Below are 21,457 nucleotides of genomic sequence, written 5' to 3'. Positions count from 1 at the left end.
TGATTTACCAAGCTCTGAAACTCACTGGTATGCTCGGCTACAGAAGTTCCACTCTGTAATTTTAAATTTACCAATCGCTTAAGCAACAGGGCTTTGTTCCGAGCAGTCTTGGCCTGGTACATGTCCTCCAATTTTATCCAGAGGGCATATGCATCCGTTTCCTTCGCTACATGATGGAAGACACTGTGGTCGATCCATTGCCTGATCTGACCGATCGTTTTCTTGTTTAATTTCTTCCACTCTGCTACTTTGCTGGGATCGGGGTTTTCTCCTTTAGCTTCTATAGGATCAAACAGATCCTTACAATTGAGGAGATCTTCCATCCGAGGTCTCCAAAGTGTATAATTTATGGCAGTGAGCTTAACCATAGCTCCCGAAGATGATTCTTCCATTGACATTATGGCTTGACCAAAAATGGAGCTGAATTAGGCAAAACGGAGTTAACCCTTGCGTCCGGAACAGCCGAAAATGGTGGACTTGACTCTTCCGGGGTCAAAATATAACTACCAGAAATTTTGGGGCAAAAATATAATTTCACAAAATTTCTGGGTCAACTTGCAAATACAGAAACTACAGGGGTCAATCTGTAATTTCCAATAGTTCAGGGGCTGTACCGTAATTTCAGAAAACTACAGGGGTCAATCTGTAATTTCCAATAATTCAGGGGCTGTTCCGTAATTTCAGAAAATATTGATGACGTGGCAGATGACGTGGCTAACAACGTGTCGGCTGGCGTGGCAGGTGACGTGGCTGCTGACGTGGTCGTCTTCAACCTCCAGACGGCGCGTGCGGCGCGTGAACAGTTGCAGAAAAACTTCAGTCGGCGCGTGCGGGCGCGTGGGAGGCTCGTTTTCTCTCCGGCGAACTTGTGTGTTCTCCTCTCGGCGGGTAATTTCACCTGGTATTGTCAAATTAATTATTTGAGCAACTTTTCAAAAACACCAACTTATAGAACAGTAGCTTTGTTTCTTCAAAGTTTGAACCCAAGCTCTCGACCTGGAGCTCTGATACCACTTGTTGTGGTTCTCTGACCACTTTAGAGAAGAAATATGAGAAGAAAAATAAAAAGAATTCTATTACTCTCTTGGAAATAGAATACAAAAATACAAAAACTTCTCTCATGGAGGATTCTCACGTGGAATCTCTCCCTACACTCTCAAATTCTCTCTGGAATTGCTCACTCTTCTCTCAAGCTCTCTCTGGAACTTAAACACTCTCTCTCTCGGAGTTTTCTCTCAATATTCCTCACTTGGGATAATATTGAGCTTGCTCTCTTGGCTTGGTTTTCATGCAACGGGAAGGAGCCTATTTATAGGCTTACAAGGTTGGTTGCATGGCCACAATCTTCAACAGCTTAGCCCACAATTGTTGAACAATCCATTCGGTGCAGCAATGGTGTCAAAAATGGTGGCTGTGGTTGGTGCGGCTGTGGTTGGTGCGGCTGGACTTCACAGCTTGGTCCTCCTTGTAATGTGAGCTACTCAAGTGGGTAGAGTAGGCTTCTAGAGTGAGAGATTTCTCATGTGTCATGTTCAGTAGCAAAAGAAAAAGAGTGAGTGACGTGTGAGTGTGTGAGAAGTGTGTGAAAAGGTGTTTTGTGTCCTAGTGTGGCCAGTAAAATGGAGTGAGTGTATGTTATTGTGTGTTGCTCATTTGTGTGAGTGAGAGTGTGCGAGTGAGTTGCTCTCTTTATACGTGTGAAAGCGTACCAAATCTCTATTAATTATTAAAAATCAAATTTTGGTTTACTCTTAAGTCCTCTGTCTCCAACAGAGCATTGTACAAATTTAGTTGAGATTGATGAGTCTGTTGGGTCTCTTAATAGTCTAGACATGCTGAACCTTCAGTTTTGCTGTAACCTCAGCATTCGTCCAAGCAGTCTTAGTTCAAAATCTTTAGGAACACTAAAGCTTTCCAAATATTTTTGCAGAAATGAAAAATTTAAAGAAACTTTATTTATCTGCCACTTCTGTGAAAGAGTTGCATCCCTCAATTCAGCATCTAGTTGGGCTTGAAGTTTTAGATTTAGCCTATCGTAAAAAGCTTATGCATATTCCGACCAGTATTTATACGCTACCTAACCTTGGGCATCTTGGTCTTGGTGGTTGCTCGAATCTCTTTCTGTTTCCTAAGAGTATGGCTTCCTTAGGGACTAATAAATACTTCCAGTTTGCGGCGCTGCTTCGCGTTGTCTTCCAGATGCTTCCTGAGAGCTGTTTAGACTGTCCCTTCCCCAAATTGAGTCCCTTGATCTTCAAAATTGCAATCTATCAGAAGTGGATTTCCTTATGACTCCCAATGGCTTTCACAATCTTCATATGTTAAATCTAGCTGAAAACAAGTTTGCTAGCCTTCCATCCTTTGTCCAGCTTTCAAAACTTTCGAACCTTAATTTGACGAAATGTGAACTACTTCGGGAAATTCCAGAGCTTCCATAAAGTTTAAGGCATCTGGACGTTAGTGATTGTAAATTACTGCTCGAGATTAAAGGCAACATCATGGCCAATATCATAAAAATGAGGTATCTCCCTAACTCTCTTTATTGCTATTATCTTTTTATGTCTTTCTAACATTATAGATTTTTATGTCAAAAACATGACGGTTCCAATGTAAGTAGATAGTAATTCTTGAAGGACACTGAAATCCAACTTATACTTCAAGGATATGACATTCCGAGGTGGTTTGGCTACAAATGTGAATGTAATTTCATAACCTTCACCGTGCCGTCAACTAAGCTGAAGAAAATATCAGGGGTGATTATAGGTGCTGTTTTTGAGTCGGACTTCAAAGCAGTTTCTTTCTCCTTAGAGCCTGACCTTACAAACGAAGCACATGGGTTAAGACACGGTGCATGGGTTGATGATGGCGAAACTCTGGTTTATGTACCTCTATTTTCCGTCAACAGAACTATATTTTCAGTAAAGTCAGGACACATGTGGCTTCTTTATGTTCCTGGTAGCTTAATTTTGCGCTTGCACCAACCATTCGGAATTGATAGTCGATATAAGGTCTCCTTTGCAGCAATTAAGAAACCAATGAAAATTTGATCTCTAGGTGTGGAGTGCAGATTCTATGGGATGAAGATGAGGTCAAAGTCTCTGTCCTTCTCAGGGTTCATATGGTCCACTAACAAAGAGAAGTTATGCTGATTGCACCTAGATAGACCTTGAATCCATTCCGTATCCACAGGAGAAGAGGTACTGTCAAGCACTGAGGATTGAAACACCAGTAACCAGTGAGGATATGCACCAAACACTATCATCATCTGACACCGATGGTAGAGGCACAATTAGTGATAAAGGAAAAGGGTTTGCCGGATAAGCATAGAAGAAACGAATAAGATGCAAGTGTCTCTAAAAATTTGTTGTTATGTTATATGAATCTGGAAATATATATTATAATCATGTCAAAAAAGTAAAAAATAAATAAAAAATCCATGGATGGAAAGTGATTGTACACCAAATTCTTAAAGTGAAACTTGAACAGATATAATCCAATGCCAAATCAAGAGCCTATACAATGTTCAAAAGGGACAAAATATTGGTTACTATTATTATTTTTTCTTACATAGTTTGACTGGGAGATAACTGGCTAATTTTTATATAGGAATACGCATTCACTTCATAAAAGAAATCATGAGTAGATCAGTTCTAGCTAGAATCTATAAATAAAAGAGCTCTCCAAGTCATTTCATGATCTTCATCTTTGTAAAAATAGAGTTTAAAAATTTTCATGTATGACAGATACCTTAAAAGGAAATTCAAGAGCAAAGAACTTCTGTTATCATACTCTTGTCAAGCTTTGCATCTTCCACAAGTTGTCTGCACAAACTTATTCAAATTGTTAAATGTAATGCATGAAAAATGTAGATTGTTTTGCCACTCTTCTTTGATGTGGATCCATAGGAAGTAAGTAATCCCAATTGCCAAAGGAAGTGAGATGAAATGGCAATACATGAAGAGAAATTCATAGATACTCTTACAAGTGGAGGGCTGCTTATTATAGTTTATAGCTATATGTAGTAGTATATAGTAGTTCAATCATATATTGTTATTGTTTTGGATAGATCAAATAAGTTTGCTCTGCATCAATATCATCATTACCTAACATCACACAGAACTAAACAGCCTGGTGATATTTTTTCACAAAAATGAAAAACCTCAGACTAGCTACATACTTGTAGTCCAAAAATGCAAAAGTTTCAGATATATTTCAAACTTTGTATATTTATGAATTACAGAGTGACAATCCCTGACTTTTTCCACCCCTTGTGAAAATCAATAGCATAACCTCCATTACTATCGATGGCAAAAAAAAATAAAAATAAAAATAAATAAATAAATAAATAAATAAACATAACCTCCATTACTTTTGATGGCCAAAAAAAAAAAAAAAAGAAAAATAGTCTATCACTATTAACTATTTGCAATTGCAGAGGAAACAGATTCTAAGGTTTAAGATGTTGGTGGGGATGTCATATGGAATCGAAGAATGTTTATTTTTCCACTGTTATGCTACCTGTTTCTGTTGATGAGCAATTCAAATCGGTGTATGCATGTTGCTACGGATGTTTATTCAGTTTCCAAAGAGATTGTGACAAGGCTTGCACCTTAGATTACATACTATTTCATTAAGCCTCACATGATGCAAATTCACTAGTGGTGCACCAAATGACTCGATTTCTATTACAATCAATTAATTTTTTTTTTATCTTGATTAATTTAGGCTTTATATATTGTTGCAATTGTAATCTTTCTAAACTATATTTAGATCCAAGGCCCAAGGGCTTTGCTTTTTTGTTAAAAAGTGTGAATATTTACTAGTCATGCCTCATGCTCACAGAAAGTGCTATAAAAATGTTTTCTATTCGTATATTTACTAGACATTTACAATGTATGCTGAAGGTGAATAAAGCTGTGTATTACAAATGATGACAAACAATCAAGCGTTGGTAGTGGCGAAGCAGAAAGTACAGAACTTGGTGTAGATTTTTTCCATCACTAGAAACTGTTTCTCCTACCAAACTGGATGCCCACTTCAATAAATTCTTTGTCTTTGGTTTGTCTACATTGGTATCTCTTCTATCAAGGAACGAAATTGAAATCCCTAATCTTCTTCCTGTAAATGTGAGAGATAGTAGGTTGTTCTCTTTGGCCTTCCTGTTAAAAAGGAGGATCATTTTGAAAAATCTGGAGCTCAATTGGTATAAGAAACAGAGGTTTTACTATTAATAATAATAATAGAATCAAGTGACAACAAGACAACATCAAGTTTGAGATTAGTTGGTAGACATTTATGAATGTCCAAGGGAAGAACAGTATTTGTACCTTCTAAGTACTTGCTATCATCTAGAAGCATAGCATAGTATTACAGAAGAAGCATGCTTCCAGTGAGCATTGGATATGTACAACTTAAAAATAACCTGCAAGGGCATATTACACTTGGATTTTATCTCTGCGTACAAGTTAAACAATTGTGACCTTGCATGAATACTCATAAATGACGGCCATAAATAACTTTGTAGAATGTTGTTTCTTACAAATGATGGCGAGCAATCAAGTGTTCGCGAAGCAGGGGTCCAAGCTCTTTAAGTGGTATAGGACTTGTTGCATAGTAACAGAGTTGGCTTTTTTCTTCACCATAAAGAAACTATTTAGTTCAAAATATCTAACAGATCCATCACAACAATTTAGCATAAGCAACTGAATGTGTGCAAGTTGAGACATAGTAGATTGTTCTCTTTGGCATTCCTGTTAAAAGAGGAGGGGCATTTTTAAAAATACGAAACTCTCTTGGTAATAAGAAACACAGGATAAAAGCAAAAATAACTGTACTTCTGGGCATGGAGAAATTTCGGAAGATTTTGGTTGCTTGGCTTCTTTATAAGAGCTGGCATCAGAAATAACCATATTTCTTGCCTACCTGCCTATATCAGTCAACCATCCAAGCTTAGGATTCTTGATTTGAGGTGTTGTGAAAATCTATAATCATTGGGACCAGGGCTTCCACCTAGCTTAGAAATGGTATGGGTTGATAATTGTACTTTATTGGAAACCTTTCTTTATCCATTTAAGAACCAATGCAACTTGTGGTGTTCTGCAAGTTGGTTGGGGTGCTTTAAATTGGTAAGGAGGCAAGGCAGCAAACAAACAGCATTTGCATCTCTGAAAAGATACCTTCAGGTAGACTCTCTCTACCTTTTTATGTCTTTGCGTTTCTAATTGTTAATGCTTAATATTATTGAACATGATGGTTCTTCTTCATTGTTACTGTGAGAAAAATAATCCTCAAATCTGGTCACCTATATATATGTGTTTACAAGCTGTTAAAAAGAGAAGAAAGAAGGGAATTTTGCAGGTCCAAAACGGCATCATTTTACTGCAGCAATAATAAAGGGCAGAAAGGATATTTCATAAGTTATTTGCCACGTTGGAGCTGCTGGAGTTAGTTGAACGCACCGTTTCTTGTTTTGCATATATATGTATATTTAGTCTTCTTCTTGCTGGTGCACATAGGAAAAAACAGAGAGCAAAAAAGGGAAAAAAATTGCAGACTGTGTGTAGCTTTGTGCTAAGAGAGTCGCGTGAGTTTTAAGAGCCATTCTTTCTTGTTTTTCTTTGTGTTCTCAATGTGGGTTTGAGAGAGATCTCTGTGGAGATTGAAGAGTGAATGGGTGTATTGGGATCTTGGGTATTGGTTTGGGTATTCTTGTATGAATCCACCATTGATGGTCTGTTATTAAGCTTGTAAACACCATTTTTCTATAGTGTAGAAGCTCAACACTTGAGCAACGAGGACGTAGGTCGATTTTGACCGAACCTCGGTAATTTTGTGTGTTCTTGTTTAGTATTTTCTTTATTGAAGTGAATTCAAGAATTTTACAACAGTGGTCTCAGAGCCTTCATATTCTAATCTTGAAGAAAATTTCTCTGATTCGTGTCTTTCTGCATTTTGGGTTGAAGAAAATTTCTCTTATTCGTGTCTTTCTGCACTTTGGGTTTAACGTCAATTCTTGGTCAAATTAATTCTGAAATTGGGGTTTTTCTTCTTCAATCCTCAACAATGTCGGCCAAGTTAGAATTGGAGGTCTTCAATGGGAAGGGTGACTTCCTCTTATGGCGTAAGAAAATGAAAGCAGTCTTGGTACAGATGAAGGTGGCCAAAGCAATTGACAATTCCTTCTCTGAGTCTGTTACTGAAGAAAAGAAGATGGAGATGGATGAAATTGCGATGAGTACCATCATTTTGCATCTTTCAGACAACGTCTTGAGGAAGGTGGATGACGTCAAAACCACTACTAAAATGTGGACCAGGTTGGAACAACTCTATTTGGTAAAATCTCTCCCTAACCGAATCTTATTACTGGAACAATTTTTTGGTTTCAAAATGGATGTAGCTAAAGACTTGGATACCAATCTTGATGCTTTTAACAGATTGATATTAGATCTTGCTAATTGTAAGGTTGTCTTTACTGATGAACATAATGCTGTGATATTGCTTAATTCATTGCCAGAAACATATAGAGAAGTCAAGAATGCTATAAAGTATGGTAGGGATGAGTTGTCTTTAGACATAGTGGTGAGTGCGCTGAAAGCTAGAGACTTAAGAGTTAAAATCTGAAAACAAAGGTGAAGGTCTCAGTGTAAAAGGCAGAACTGTCAATAGAAATTGGGGTCAAAATGACCATAGAAGCAAATCTAGAGACAGTTACAAGTCTAAGTCTAGGCCTAGAGGTAAAAGGTGTTTCTATTGTAAGAAAGAAGGCCACTTCATTAAGAGTTGCTTTAAGAAAAAGAGAGATGAAAAACAAAAGAGCCAAGAAAGTGGAGACTTGGCCATGGCCTCCACTGAATCAGACCCAGCAGAGGTTCTTGCTGTCACCTCTGAACAAAATGGCTCTGAATGGGTGCTAGACTCTGGTTGCTCATTCCATATGTGCCCAGGTTTAGGTTGTTTTCAATCCTACACTAAGTGTGATGGTGGTCAAGTGCTTCTAGGTAATAATCTATCATGCCAAGTTGTTGGTATTGGTGATATTCAGTTACAAATGTATGATGGCACTATGAAAACACTTTCTTCTGTGAGACATGTTCCTAGTTTAAAAAGAAATCTGATTTCTCTTGGAATGCTTGATGATTTTGGTTATTCATGCAAAACTGAAAATGGTGTAATGAAAATTACTAAAGGTGCATATGTTGCCATGAAAGGTGTTAAGAAAAACGGTTTGTATGTTTTACTTGGTAAAACTGTTAATAATTCTAGTAATGCATCTGTTGGGTCTTTTGTGGATAAAACAAACCTATGGCATAATAGGTTGGGTCATATTAGTGAAAAGGGTTTGTATTATTTGAATAAGCAAGGTGTATTTGGCAAGGATATGATCAGCAAACTTAATTTTTGTGAAAATTGTGTTTTAGGAAAACAACACAGGTTGAGCTTTAACTTAAGCAGAAGTAAAGCTAAATTTGTGTTAGATTATGTGCATGCTGATTTATGGGGCCCTGCCAAAGTACAAACTCAAAGTGGAAATAGATATTTTTTATCCATTATTGATGATCATTCTAGGAAAGTATATAAATCCAAGGATGAAGCTTTTACAAAGTTTAAGGAATGGAAGTTACTTGTTGAAAATCAAACTAATAAACTTGTAAAAGCTTTAAGGACTGATAATGGTTTGGAGTTTTGTAATAATGAGTTTGATACTTTTTGTAAAAACCATGGTATTTTAAGGCATAGGACAGTAAAGCACACACCACAACAAATGAAAGGATGAATAGGACACTGCTTAATAAAGTGAGATGTATGCTTGTGTCTTCTAGATTGCCAAATTTATTTTGGGGTGAAGCTGTTATGACTGCCATGCACTTGATTAATTTGTCTCCATCTACTGTTTTAGAATTTAAATCACCTGAACATGTTTGGTCTGGAAAGCAACCAGATTATAAAAATCTTAGAGTGTTTGGATGTGCTGCTTATGCACACCAATCTGTAGGAAAGCTTGAACCTAGAAGTGTGAAGTGTGTTTTCCTAGGTTATGCTTAAGGTGTCAAGGGATTTAGGTTGTGGATTAGAGAAAATTTAGGTTTTAAAGTCATAATAAGCAGGGATGTGATATTTGATGAAAATATTATGCCTTGCAAAGTTACTAACCCTGCAGGTACACAATCTGAGCATGAATTGGACAAGAAGCAGCTTGTCTTACCAAATCAAGTGGAGAACTAAGATGGTGATGATAATGGTCAAGGTGCTGATGAGTTAGAGGGGCAGCTAGCTGATGAAGAGAGTGGATTAATTGAGTCAAGGACACCAACCTTATCATTTTCTTATGAAGATACAGTTGAAAAATAAATGGTACAGCAGTCCCCAAGGTCAAATCAGAAATTATTAGCTTCTCCGGGATATTTCTTAACTAGAGATAGAGCAAAGAGGCAAATCAAACCCAACAAGAGGTACAGCTATGCAGATTATATAGCATATGCCTTGGCTGCATATCAAGACTTGGTGGACAATGAACCAAGGTCTTATATGGAGGCTGTGAAGTCTAAGCAAGCATCTAAGTGGATGGAAGCCATGAAAGAGGAGATGAATACACTTCATGAGAACAAAACGTGGGATTTAGTTTCATCTCCTACAAATCAGAAAATTATGGATTGCAAGTGGATTTTTAAGGTCAAGTAAAAAGGATTACAAGTGCTGAACCAGTGAGGTTTAAAGCCAGACTTGTGGCTAAGGGTTTTACACAAGTGGAGGGCATAGATTATAATGAGATCTTCTCTCTAGTTGTGAAGTATACCACAATAAGAACAATTTTGGCCTTAGTAACTCAATTCAATTGGGAATTGGAGCAGCTTGACGTAAAGACAGCCTTTTTACATCGAAGTTTGGAAGAAACTATCTATATGAGACAACCTGAAGGCTTCAAAGTTAAGAAAAAAGGTGGAGAGCTTGTGTGCTTACTTAAGAAGTCATTATATGGTCTCAAACAATCACCAAGGCAGTGGTACAAGAGATTTGATTCTTTTGTGGTAGAAGCTGGATTTACAAGAAGTGGTTTTGATAGTTGCCTATATTTTAAACATACTATGAGTGATAGAGCTGTCTATCTTCTCCTTTATGTGGATGATACGTTGGTGGCTGGTCCAAATTTGAAGGTGATACAATCAGTCAAGGAGTTGCTTAAATCTAAATTTGATATGAAGGATCTAGGAGAAGCAAGGAAGATTTTGGGAATTTCGATTGCCAGAGATAGGAGAAAATCAGAGATGAAGCTGCTGCAAACTTCTTACTTGTAGAAAGTGGTTTCAAGATTTGCTATGGATAATGCCAAGGTGGTAAATGTTCCACTTGGAGGACACTTCAAACTTTCAGCTGATCAATGTCCTACTACAGAGCAAGAGAAAGAAGATATGGTAAGAATTCCATACTCAAATGCTGTTGGTTCAGTTATGTACACAATGATTTGTAGAAGGCCAGATCTAGCATATGCTATTAGTGTCCTTAGCCGATATATGACAAATCTAGGTAAAGCTCATTGGGAGGCTATGAAATGGTTGCTTAGATATGTGAAGCAGACTTTGAATGAGGGATTGATTTACAAAGGTAATCAAGAGAGTGTTGAGCTCAATGGTTATTTAGATTCAGATTATGCAGGAGATAGGGACAAGAGAAGGTCCATTTCAGCTTATGCATTTACTTTGTGTGGAAATTGCATAAGTTGGAAATCACAATTACAACCAGTTGTGGCTTTGTCCACAATAGAGGCTGAGTATATAGCAGCTACTGAAGCTGCCAAGGAAGCAATTTGGCTTAAAGGATTGCTAATGGAGTTGAAGGTGCTTGATGGGTAGGTTGTTTTATACTCTGACAGCCAGAGTACAATTCACTTATGCAAGAATCCTGTCTTCCATGAGAGGTCTAAACATATTCAAGTCAAGTATCACTTCATTCGTGACATGGTAACTCAGCAAGTTTTTAAGTTGGAGAAGATACCAACTAAATTTAATCCCTCTGATGTGGGAACTAAGGTCCTGCCCTTGAGTAAGTTCAATGCCTGCAAAAGCTTGCTCAGAGTAGGAGCAGGCTAAATTTGGTGAGAGTTGATGATTGCTGGGATGGTGTTGTTAGTTTCTGCATTTGGTGAATGATTTGAGGATTAGGTGGAGATATGTGAGAAAAATAATCCTCAAATCTGGTCACCTATATATATGTTTTTACAAGCTCTTAGAAAGAGAAGAAAGAAGGGAATTTTGCAGGTCCAAAATGGCATCATTTTACTGCAGCAATAATGAAAGGCAGAAAGGATATTTCATAAGTTACTTGGCACGTTGGAGCTGCTGGAGTTAGTTGAACGCACCGTTTCTCGTTTTGGATATATATGTATATTTAGTCTTCTTCTTGCTGGTGCACATAGGAAAAAAACAGAGAGCAAAAAAGGGAAAAAATTGCAGACCGTGTGTAACTTTGTGCTAAGAGAGTCCCGTGAGTTTTGAAAGCCATTCTTTCTTGTTTTTCTTTGTGTTCTCAACGTGGGTTTGAGAGAGATCTCTGTGGAGATTGAAGAGTGAATGGGTGTATTGGGATCTTGAGTATTGGTTTGGGTATTCTTGTGTGAATCCACCATTGATGGTCTGTTATTAAGCTTGTAAACACCATTTTTCTAAGGTGCAGAAGCTCAACACTTGAGCAGCGAGGACGTAGGTCGATTTTGACCGAACCTCGGTAATTTTGTGTGTTCTTGTTTAGTATTTTCTTTATTGAAGTGAGTTCAAGAATTCTACAACAGTTACAGAATCCCCCCAATCCAAGCAAAAGATTTGATATTGTTCTTCCTGGAAGGGAAATTCCAATCTGGTTCACTCATCGAAGTTTCGGGCAACCCATAAGTTTACAACTAGATCCAAATTGGTGCAGCAGTGTGGAAGGGTTTTGCTTTCTCTGTATTCATACACACACAAGTTTTTCTTGTAAATTCAATGTACAAATCAAAGGACGTGACATGGAATCTCGACTTGTGCAGAGTCCTCAATTCTTCTATGACTGGTCTGATCACCTTTGGCTAATTTATATCCCTTGTGATATATGTTTCCATATAAAGTGGCAAAACAATTGTAGTCAAATTGAGCTTACTGTTGGATCTATTAGCTACGGTAATGACGGCTACAAAAACACTGAATATGGATGTGGTGTGCGTTTGGTATATGAGCAAGGCATACGAGATTTGAGCCTCCACCATGAATATGTGGATATGGATATTGAATATCTTTCACAAAAACAGGGGTTACGACGAGTAAGACGGTGCTTTTCTTTGTTCTCAGAATGTAACCGCCAAAGACCTGCATTGCAGATGAAGAGAAGGATCATTTTTGAAAAATATAATAACTCTCTTGGCAATAAGAACCAGAGGTTTTACTAATGATAATTATAGAGTCAAGTGAAAAACAAGATAATATCAAGTTCAAAATCCAACTTCATTGAATGGATGACTAACCAGTTAGTAGACTTTTATGAATGTCCAAGGAACAATATTTGTACTCGCTATGATCTAGAAGCACAGCATACCATTACAGAAAACAGTAGCATTTAAACCCATCCGTGTTATTTGAAAGATAGACGTCTACGTTTGTGAATGAACAAAATGGAGAGAATCTTCATGTCCGACAAAATGTGAATGAATTTCAGTATTTACAAGCATATGTCATATCTTAATGTTTTTCAGTTTTTGGTGTCCAGGCCATATAGAATCAAGCATGAAAATTCGCTAACAAGTCTCTAAGAATGATTTTGCAAGTTAATACTTTTAGACTGTAAATGAAGAAAGACTCTAAATCTTCATAATTTAAGATCATAAAAAAACTTAAAAAAAAAAAAAGAAAAAAAAAAGACACTTACTGGAAAATTCTGGAGTAGTTTTTCATCCAATGCGAAAAGTCTCAAGCAATTAATTTTAGAAACGCGAACTAAACAATATGTTTTCTATGTAATATGACACTGCCACATACTTCACACGGACATATGTATTATAAAACAGCAGGAATATATGCTTTGTCTGCATATTAAACAACTGAATGCTAATTCAAATTCAACCTCAAACTATTATGTGGTTTTCCTAATTTTCGATTTTGGCATTATTCACCTCAACATTTATCAACTAGTTCCAGCCTTGACATACAGTTATTAAGTAATTGTCATTCACATTTTCACAGCTTCAAAACAAGTTACTCAATACTCTTGCACATTAACTAGCAATCTACAAACTTATCCTATTTAAACATGCTTTCGCAACTCTATTTGTCACTAAAAGTAGAGATGAAAGTTTATATCTGCAGAAGGGCATAATTAAAAAGATATTAAGACACATGTTAATCATAAATCATTGCAACTTTGCTTAGATATACTGGTAAATGTTAATCAAAAGAAGTCTGAAAAATTCTTATATATGTCTACAAGCAATAGATGTCTTACTGATAATAATAAAAAGACTTGAAAGCGAAAAAAGAAATTAAGAAGTAGCTAGTTGGGTCAAAGACTACTAAGGCACCCATATGTGTAATGTGTATGTACAATTTCTGCAATTTCTAAATATTGTTGTTGTTAAATAATTAATTCCATCTGGTTGCTTTATCTCATTGATGAACAATGAATTAACAAGCTTTCTTTCATTTTCCAGGGAAGCTTCCCAGATAAGGATTTTTCATAAATTAATGAATCAGGAGAAACAGAGTTTATATTGTTTATTAAAGTTTTTGAATTGGATTTGGGCAAGAATTAAGTAAAATATTGATGATTTTAAATATTAATTCCATCTGGTTGCTTTATCTCTTGTTGACCAATGAATTAACAAGCTTTCTTTCTTTTTCCATGGCAGCTTCCCAGATAAGGATTTACCATAAATTAATGAATCTGGAGAAACAGAGTTTATATTGTTTATTGGAGTTTATGAATTGTATTTGGGCAATAATTAACTAAACACACTTTCTTTGCTTATGTAAGACATTAAATAAGAAACAAATGGAAAAAGTCAAAATTGGGTAAAGCTTAAATAAAATCCTAGCTAGCTACCTGATAATCAAATCTTTTAAGTGCTATATATATTTGCATTCCTAGTTCAGTTACTATGCAAATATATCGCTCTGATAATTAGGCCCTTGAGTTATATCCTTGACTTCCTCTCACACAGACTATAATGGCTTCTTCTTCTAACTCTACTGTTTTCTCTTCCACTAAACGTAAAACCAATTATGATGTGTTTTTGAGCTTTAGAGGTGAAAAAACCCGTAACAGTTTTACGAGTCATCTCTATGCAGCTCTTTGTCAGAAAGGAATTTTCACCTTTTTGGATGACGATAAACTTGAGAGAGGCAAATCCATTTCTCCCAGATTGATTAAAGCCATCAAAGATTCAAGATGGTCAATCATTGTTCTATCGAGAAACTATGCTTCTTCATCGTGGTGTTTAGATGAACTTGTCAAGATTCTTCAACGCATGAAGAACGATGGACAGATTGTTCTGCCAATTTTCTATCATGTGGATCCATCTCATGTACGGAAGCAGACTGGAAGTATTGGGAAAGCATTCCAAAGACATGAACAAGTTTTAAGTGATGACTTAGAAAAGGTGAAAAGTTGGAGGGAAGCATTAAAAGAAGTTGCTGATCTAGTTGGATGGCATGTACATAATAGGTAAACAATACCTATCCATTTCCTCTCTCACTTTTTTATTTTTTTATGGATAGCCACATATATAGCATGTCTTTACTATAAGGTCTTTACGCAATCGTTACCATATCACAACTGTAGATTTATGTATATACGCACATAGAACTTTAATCTGGTAACAATCTCCTACCTTGTAACGAAAATCACATACGCTAATGTGACAAGTGTTAAAAGTCTCTACTTTAGCATCTAGTTTTCAACTTTAAATCATACAACAAGGAGGCCATTTTAAGGTATCCATGTTATCATGATTTTGATTATAAATGGGAAAATAGTTTTATTATATAGTTTGCATACAAGGAAAACAAATCCGAGCCCTAGTTTCAATTTAATTCATGTATAAAAATCAATAACTTGACTGTACTTTAGGATATCCTAAGGAGAGACTTACTATATAAAGAGAGAAAGTGAAGCAGAGGATTGGAGAGGGTGCATAAGATAGGAAGAGAAACAAATAAAAGGACAATTGGCGCTTAATATATGTATTTGTTGCTTCCCATAGAGTGTCGACTATAACAAATCCTAAATTTATATATTTAAATAGATCAATTACATTTATACATACAAAAAATCCATGTCATGTTTCCACTCACTGTAGTTTTATATTTAAACTTTCAAGGAATGAAGCAAAATTTATATAGGACTTCATCGTAGAGGTTTCAACCAAGCTTGACGTTGCGCCATTAAACATTTCAGTGGACCTCTTTGGAATAGATTCACGATTAGAGAAACTGAACTATTGTGTTCGTACTTCATCAGTGAATGGTGTTTGCCTTATTGGAATTTGTGGAATGGGTGGCATAGGCAAGACAACTCTTGCCAAAGCATATTATGAATGGATGTCTTCATCTTCTCAATTTGAAGGTAACAATTTCCTCTCAAATGTTAGAGAAGTTTGTGAAAAGAAGAAAAATGGTCTTGTGTATTTGCAAAATTGTCTTCTTTCAGATATTATAAATGGTTTACCTAAAAAGATAAGGGATGGTCATGAAGGAATGGACATGATAAGTGATAGACTATGTCATAAAAAAGTTCTCATTGTTCTTGATGATGTGGACAAATTGGATCAGCTTAAAGTATTAGCAAATGAAGACTGGTTTGGTTTTGGAAGTAGAATAATTGTAACAACTAGAGATGAAAGTTTGCTTACTAGTGCATATAGAAAATCTATAATATATAGAGTTGATGTCAGGACCCGTCCAAAATTCCTCCCCGGAACCCTAGACAAGCCTTGATCCCAAGGAAACCCTACCGGACCCTCCAATGGAAAATCCGGCAGAACCTCCCCTAAGGGATGGACTTACCACAAATTACCTGCACTGAAAACACACTTCTATACTCATCCCCTTATTCCTCCTGTAAACTACAAATTGTTCCACAAATTTCAGCACTTCTCAACAATAACAACAGTCCAGTGCATAAATAAAATATAAGTGTCCCAATAGTATACAGAGCTTTAAGAAGTGCTAATCAACAGAAATACAACAAGGATGAAAGAAATAATACACTAAAATGAAAGAGTACAAAGGTAATTCTCGAAACACGATAGCAGCGGAAAAATTGGTTCGCTCCGGAAGAACGTCTACCACCACTTGTACCTAAGGGAACGGAACTTAAAAACGTGAGATGCTAATCATCTCAATGAGTGACCCTAACTACTGAACACTTTTAATGATAATAATAATAATAATAATAATAACAATTAAGGGAATTGAATAAATACCAACAATTAATAAATAATAATAATAAATAGTAACTGTTGGAAACAATAATTTCCCTCAAAACTCTCACCAATCACTCCGTTTGAAATGTTTCCTTTTTAAAACACACAAAACCCGATGTACATACTTCCCGAAAACCAAGGGATTAAACCATTTGATAAACAATAAATAAATAAGTACATACCCCAATATATAATTAAAATGTAATAAATTATAGTAAATAATTTTTGAACACCTTTGGGGTTTAAAACATTATTTGCAAATTACACCTGACGCACCACACCATATATCGGTGATGCCCTCCGATACCCAGCGTCCCGAGCACCGACTGGCGGGGGGGGGTTAAAGAGAGAAACTTGCAAACGGCACTTCGGTGTCCCGACAGTACCGCTGCTGAAACCATCATCCCGGCCAAGGAGGGGGGCGGCTGTGGCCAATAACAAACTTGCCTGCCCATGGTCCAATGGCAACAACGGGAGAAATAATACCTGCGCGCTAAACCAGATAATACTTGCGCACTACCACGTGTCCATACACCAGAACACCAATACTGTATGAGTGCGTCTAAAATAATCATTATTAACCAACCGTACCGTTTTCCAAAAATTACCGTGGGAAATACATTGAATTCTCACACTTACCATCCCACATATTTTTATTTAACAAATCAGTACGAAACATCGATAACACATAAACCACAATTTTCTCGAAGTACGAGGTTCAACAATAAAAATACCGCGGGCATAATTTATAAAATTTAAACAAATATTTTCATAAAATATTTAACCTAATTATGCCCGAAAATAATATTTAAACCACGTACGAATATTACCGAAATACACTTTGCTCATGCATAATAAATAAATTAAACCACAATAAAATTCATAATTAAATCGCACCACATGAGCATAATTTAAATACCAATTAAACATAATTAATTGCCCAAAATATTTTTCGAAGGTGGGTTACTCACCTTAAGCGCGTAAATCAGCTAAGATCCTCCGCAGGATCAACTCCACTCCTCGTACGCGCACCTAAACAACCACAGTATACCAACCAAATATATTAATATTTTATTCGGATAATTCCCAAATGGGTACCCGGGGAGCGAACACCAAACGATATCTAAAGGTTGCGAGTTATATACCGAATCGAAGCTCGAGTGATGAGGATTACTGATTCGGTCTTACTTTCCGGTGATCGGACCCGACGGGGTCGGAATCTCGCCGAAAAGCTTTCGGGTTTCGACTCCGCAATTCTCCCAAACCATCGCGAATTGGTGGAAACGGATGCCAAATTCGGGTTCAGGAGATCGAACATAGTGGACAGGAGCCGGCCGGGAGACTGGGTACTTGTCGGAACAGTAACTTCCGGCGAGCCGCTGCGGTCACCGGCAACCGTTGCCGGCGGCGGGGCGTGCGGTGGCCGTTGGCTGAGATTTTTTGCAGATTTGTAGATCGAGGGGAGAGCAATCCAACGGGACCGGCGGTGAGGCGAACGGAGGCCGGATGGCGGAGAAATCACGGTTTGAAGAATTCCGGCCCCTCGCCGGAAAAAGCTCCGATCCGGGCGCGTCGGTGATCCGGTGGCCGTGAAATTTGGTGGGTCGGCCGGACTTGAGGAGGTGGTGTTGGCTAGCTGGCGCGTGTGGTCGGAAAATGGCTGGAAATGGGTCAATCGGCGGTGGCCGGCATTGGAGGGAAAAATCGCCGCCAATCTTCGCCGCCTCGATCCGGGCACGTTCGGCGGCCAATGGCCGTGAAATTTTGAGATTTTGCCGGAAATGGGGAGGGGAATCTTGCTGGCCGGCGCGTGTAAGGTAGATCGGCAGGAAAATTTGAAAACCTCCGGTGGCCGGTCGGACTCTCTCTCTCTTTCTCTCTCCTCTCTCTCTTTCTCTTTCTTCCCCAAGATTTTTATCAAATAAAAGCCACCTGTGATACTGTTCATGCCACATGGACCAATCAGGAGCTGACACATGGTATCACTGTGCACTTAAGCCAGATATAATAAAATAATACGGTATCCGGCGAATTTCAAACGTCCATAACTTTTTAACCAAACGTCCGATTCAAGCGTGCCGCTAGTCTATGAACTCGTATCGACGAGTACTTTACAACCATACAAGAGTCAAAACAAAATTATACCACAAGAAAAAGTCAACTCCCGGCACCTTTTGGACTGTTTGCACTTCAACTTGTTTTGCCCATAACTTTCAAACTGTAGCTCCGTTTTCGACGTGCTACTAGTCTACGAGCTCGGGGCATTATGCACTTCGCCACGGTACCCTGGTCAACTGGAAATTCCAACTAGAACAAAAAGTCAACTTTTGACCCGCTCGGTCAATGGTCAACCTCGATCAACGTGCACGGATTCCGATGCGATTTGGGATGGGGTGTTACAGTTGAGGAGCTAAATAATAATGACGCTCTTCAACTTTTTTCTTGGAAAGCCTTCAAAACTGTTCATCCTTCAAAGGATTATGAAGAGATGTCAAAACAAGTGATAACGTGTGCCAGCGGTCTTCCATTAGCTCTCGAAGTATTAGGTTCCTTTTTATGTGGCAAAAGTATAAAGGAGTGGAGAAGTGCTTTAGATAGACTATATGAGTATCCAAACATGGAGCTTGTCAAAGTACTTCAAATCAGTTTTGATGGACTCGAGAAACCAGAGAAAAGTATTTTTCTAGACATTGCATGCTTCTTCAATGGGTTTGACGAAGATTATATTTTACGAATTATGGATGGCTGTGGTTTCTATCCAGAAATCGGGATAAAAGTTCTTGTTGATAAATCTCTATTGCATGTTTCCCATGATAACAAGCTTTGGATGCATGACCTACTACAAAAGATGGGCAAGGAAATTGGTAGAGAAAAATCCCACAAGGAACCGGGCAGACAAAGTAGGTTGTGGGATAATGACGTTTTATATCATGTTTTAGAGAATTACACGGTAAGTGCTAATGTAAAATAATGATTTTTGACAATCTAGGTACTGAATGTCTTTGAGTTCATCTCTAAAATACAAGGCTGCAGCAAAATTTAACATTTATATAAAACCAAAGTGTTTATAGATTACTTATATATAGCTATACATATAAACTCTTATATTATGTTTCACTTTTTATTATAATTATTTTTTTTTATCGAACAGGCGACAGAAGAAATTGAAGCCATAGTATGCCATTTTCTTGATAGGAAAAGATTGAGCTGGGAAGCCTTGTCAAATATGAAGAAACTAAGATTGTTCATTATTGATTTTTCCTGGTACTTGATAGTTAATGTCCAATCCCCAAATGTTAAATACATTGCGAATGAGTTAAGATTCCTTGTCTAGCATAAATTTGCTTCCGAATATTTACATCGAGTTTCCAACCATATAACTTGTTGAGTTGGATTTGCATGGTAGCAATATCAACCAACTTTGGAAGAACCCCATCAAGGTACGATTGGATCCTCTTACATAGTTTATACTTATCTCCTTGGAAAGTATATATACATATATAAGCATTTGTTAGAGTTGATGACCCGAATTCTTGTTGACCTGATCCGAAAAGATCGCGGTGCGACCCGTTTGATAAAATCTATTTTGAGAGAAAAAAATAGGCTCTGTGGTGGTAGCGGAGGTCGAGGGCCGATAGGCCCAAGACCGTAGCCCACCACTGAGCCCGATGGGGTTGCAGGGGCAGCGCCCCCGCGGTATGGACCTTTTCAATTTTTAGTTTATTCCGTCCGTACAATATATTATATATATTTTTGGGGGTTTTTTCGGTTGTATTTTTTGAGGGTTTTAATCACTCTATTTTGCTCACCTTTTGTACCAATCTTCATTAATAAAAGCTTACCTCTCTTTACCCATAGTTTTTTTCCTGTCAAGGGTTTTCCACGTAAATCTATGTGTTCTATTTGATTCTTCTATTGCTATTGTTTTTTATACTACTTTTCGTAACAAGTGGTATCAAAGCCAGGCTTGTTTTTTGACAATGGCATCCGTGAAGTATGATATTCTGCTATTGGATCGCGACACCAGATTTGCGTTATGGCAAGTTAAGATGTGGACTATTCTTGCGCAGATGGATTTGGAAGATGCGCTATTAGTGTTTGATAAAATGCCCTCGTCTTGGACCGCAGAAGAGAAACAACAGAAGGATCGTAAAGCCCTAACTCAAATTCAACTTCATCTCTCTAATCAGATTCTGCAGGACGTTTTGAAGGAGAAAATTGTCGCTGCATTATGGCTGAAATTGGAGCAATTGTGCATGACAAAAACTTTGACTAGCAAATTGCGTATGAAGCAGCGAGTGTATTCTCATCGTATGTCTGAAGGTACGTCTTTGGCTGATCACTTAACTGTCTTTAAGGAAATTGTTGTTGATTTAGAGGCTATGGAGGTTAAGTACGAGAATGAGGATTTAGGATTGATTTTGCTATGTTCGCTGCCTTCCTCAAAACTGGAGAAAACTCTCCACCTTTCGTGCTAGACATGTGCCATTTGGCAAGAACATATGTTTCATAAATCACACTAAATACATTAAATTTCACTAACAGATATCCCAAAAATGAAAATAAAGAAATAAATAAATAATTTGACATAAAAGCCAGTTTATAGAACAATGTTTTGTTGGTAAATTATCAACCAAAACCAAATAGCACCAATCTAGACAACCTTGATGAACAAATTTCCATGATATGGACTAATGAAGTTGCCTATTATCAGTGAAGGTCTTTCCTGTGGCATCATTTCTGGTTATGAACTATTATGTAGCAATCATAGTATGTTACATGGTTATCGAATTTGTTTATGTTGTGTAAATATTGCATATGAAGTGTTGTTAACCTTTTTTTAACGGGATTTTAGCATTAGATCTTGAATCCAAACCTAAGCATTATCATAAATGATCATTGTCATCCGAGCAGTCCTGCATTTTGTGTATCATTTCTTTTTTCTTTTTTTTGTTTCTTTTTGTTTTTGTTTTTGTTTTTTGGGGTGACTAAACCAGACTTTCCGAGCTTCAAAGTTAT

At 37.3% G+C, this 21,457-nt stretch overlaps 1 protein-coding gene across 1 annotated transcript; it reads left to right on the top strand.

Annotated features, from left to right (window-relative positions):
• Positions 1-14,182: 14,182 nt before the first annotated feature.
• On the top strand, positions 14,183-19,772 carry LOC107416356 (TMV resistance protein N-like). The gene is made up of 4 exons (XM_060816707.1): positions 14,183-14,668; positions 15,357-15,902; positions 18,846-19,388; positions 19,590-19,772. Exons 1-4 carry the CDS (start codon positions 14,183-14,185, stop codon positions 19,770-19,772), a joined length of 1,758 nt encoding a protein of 585 aa, XP_060672690.1.
• The last annotated feature ends 1,685 nt before the right edge of the window (positions 19,773-21,457 follow it).

The sequence above is a fragment of the Ziziphus jujuba genome, chromosome 4 (assembly GCF_031755915.1).
Source record: "Ziziphus jujuba cultivar Dongzao chromosome 4, ASM3175591v1".
NCBI lineage: Eukaryota > Viridiplantae > Streptophyta > Magnoliopsida > Rosales > Rhamnaceae > Ziziphus > Ziziphus jujuba.
The sequence above is the reverse complement of the archived record's forward strand: the minus strand, read 5'-3'. Positions and strand labels throughout refer to the sequence as shown.

Coding starts and splice junctions, on each gene's coding strand:
- LOC107416356 (XM_060816707.1), top strand. CDS start 14,183: ATGGCTTCTTCTTCTAACTCTACTGTTTTCTCTTCCACTAAACGTAAA. Junction 15,903..18,845: donor CTATAATATATAGAGTTGAT/GTCAGGACCCGT, acceptor GTTACAGTTGAG/GAGCTAAATAATAATGACGC. Junction 19,389..19,589: donor ATGTTTTAGAGAATTACACG/GTAAGTGCTAAT, acceptor TTTATCGAACAG/GCGACAGAAGAAATTGAAGC.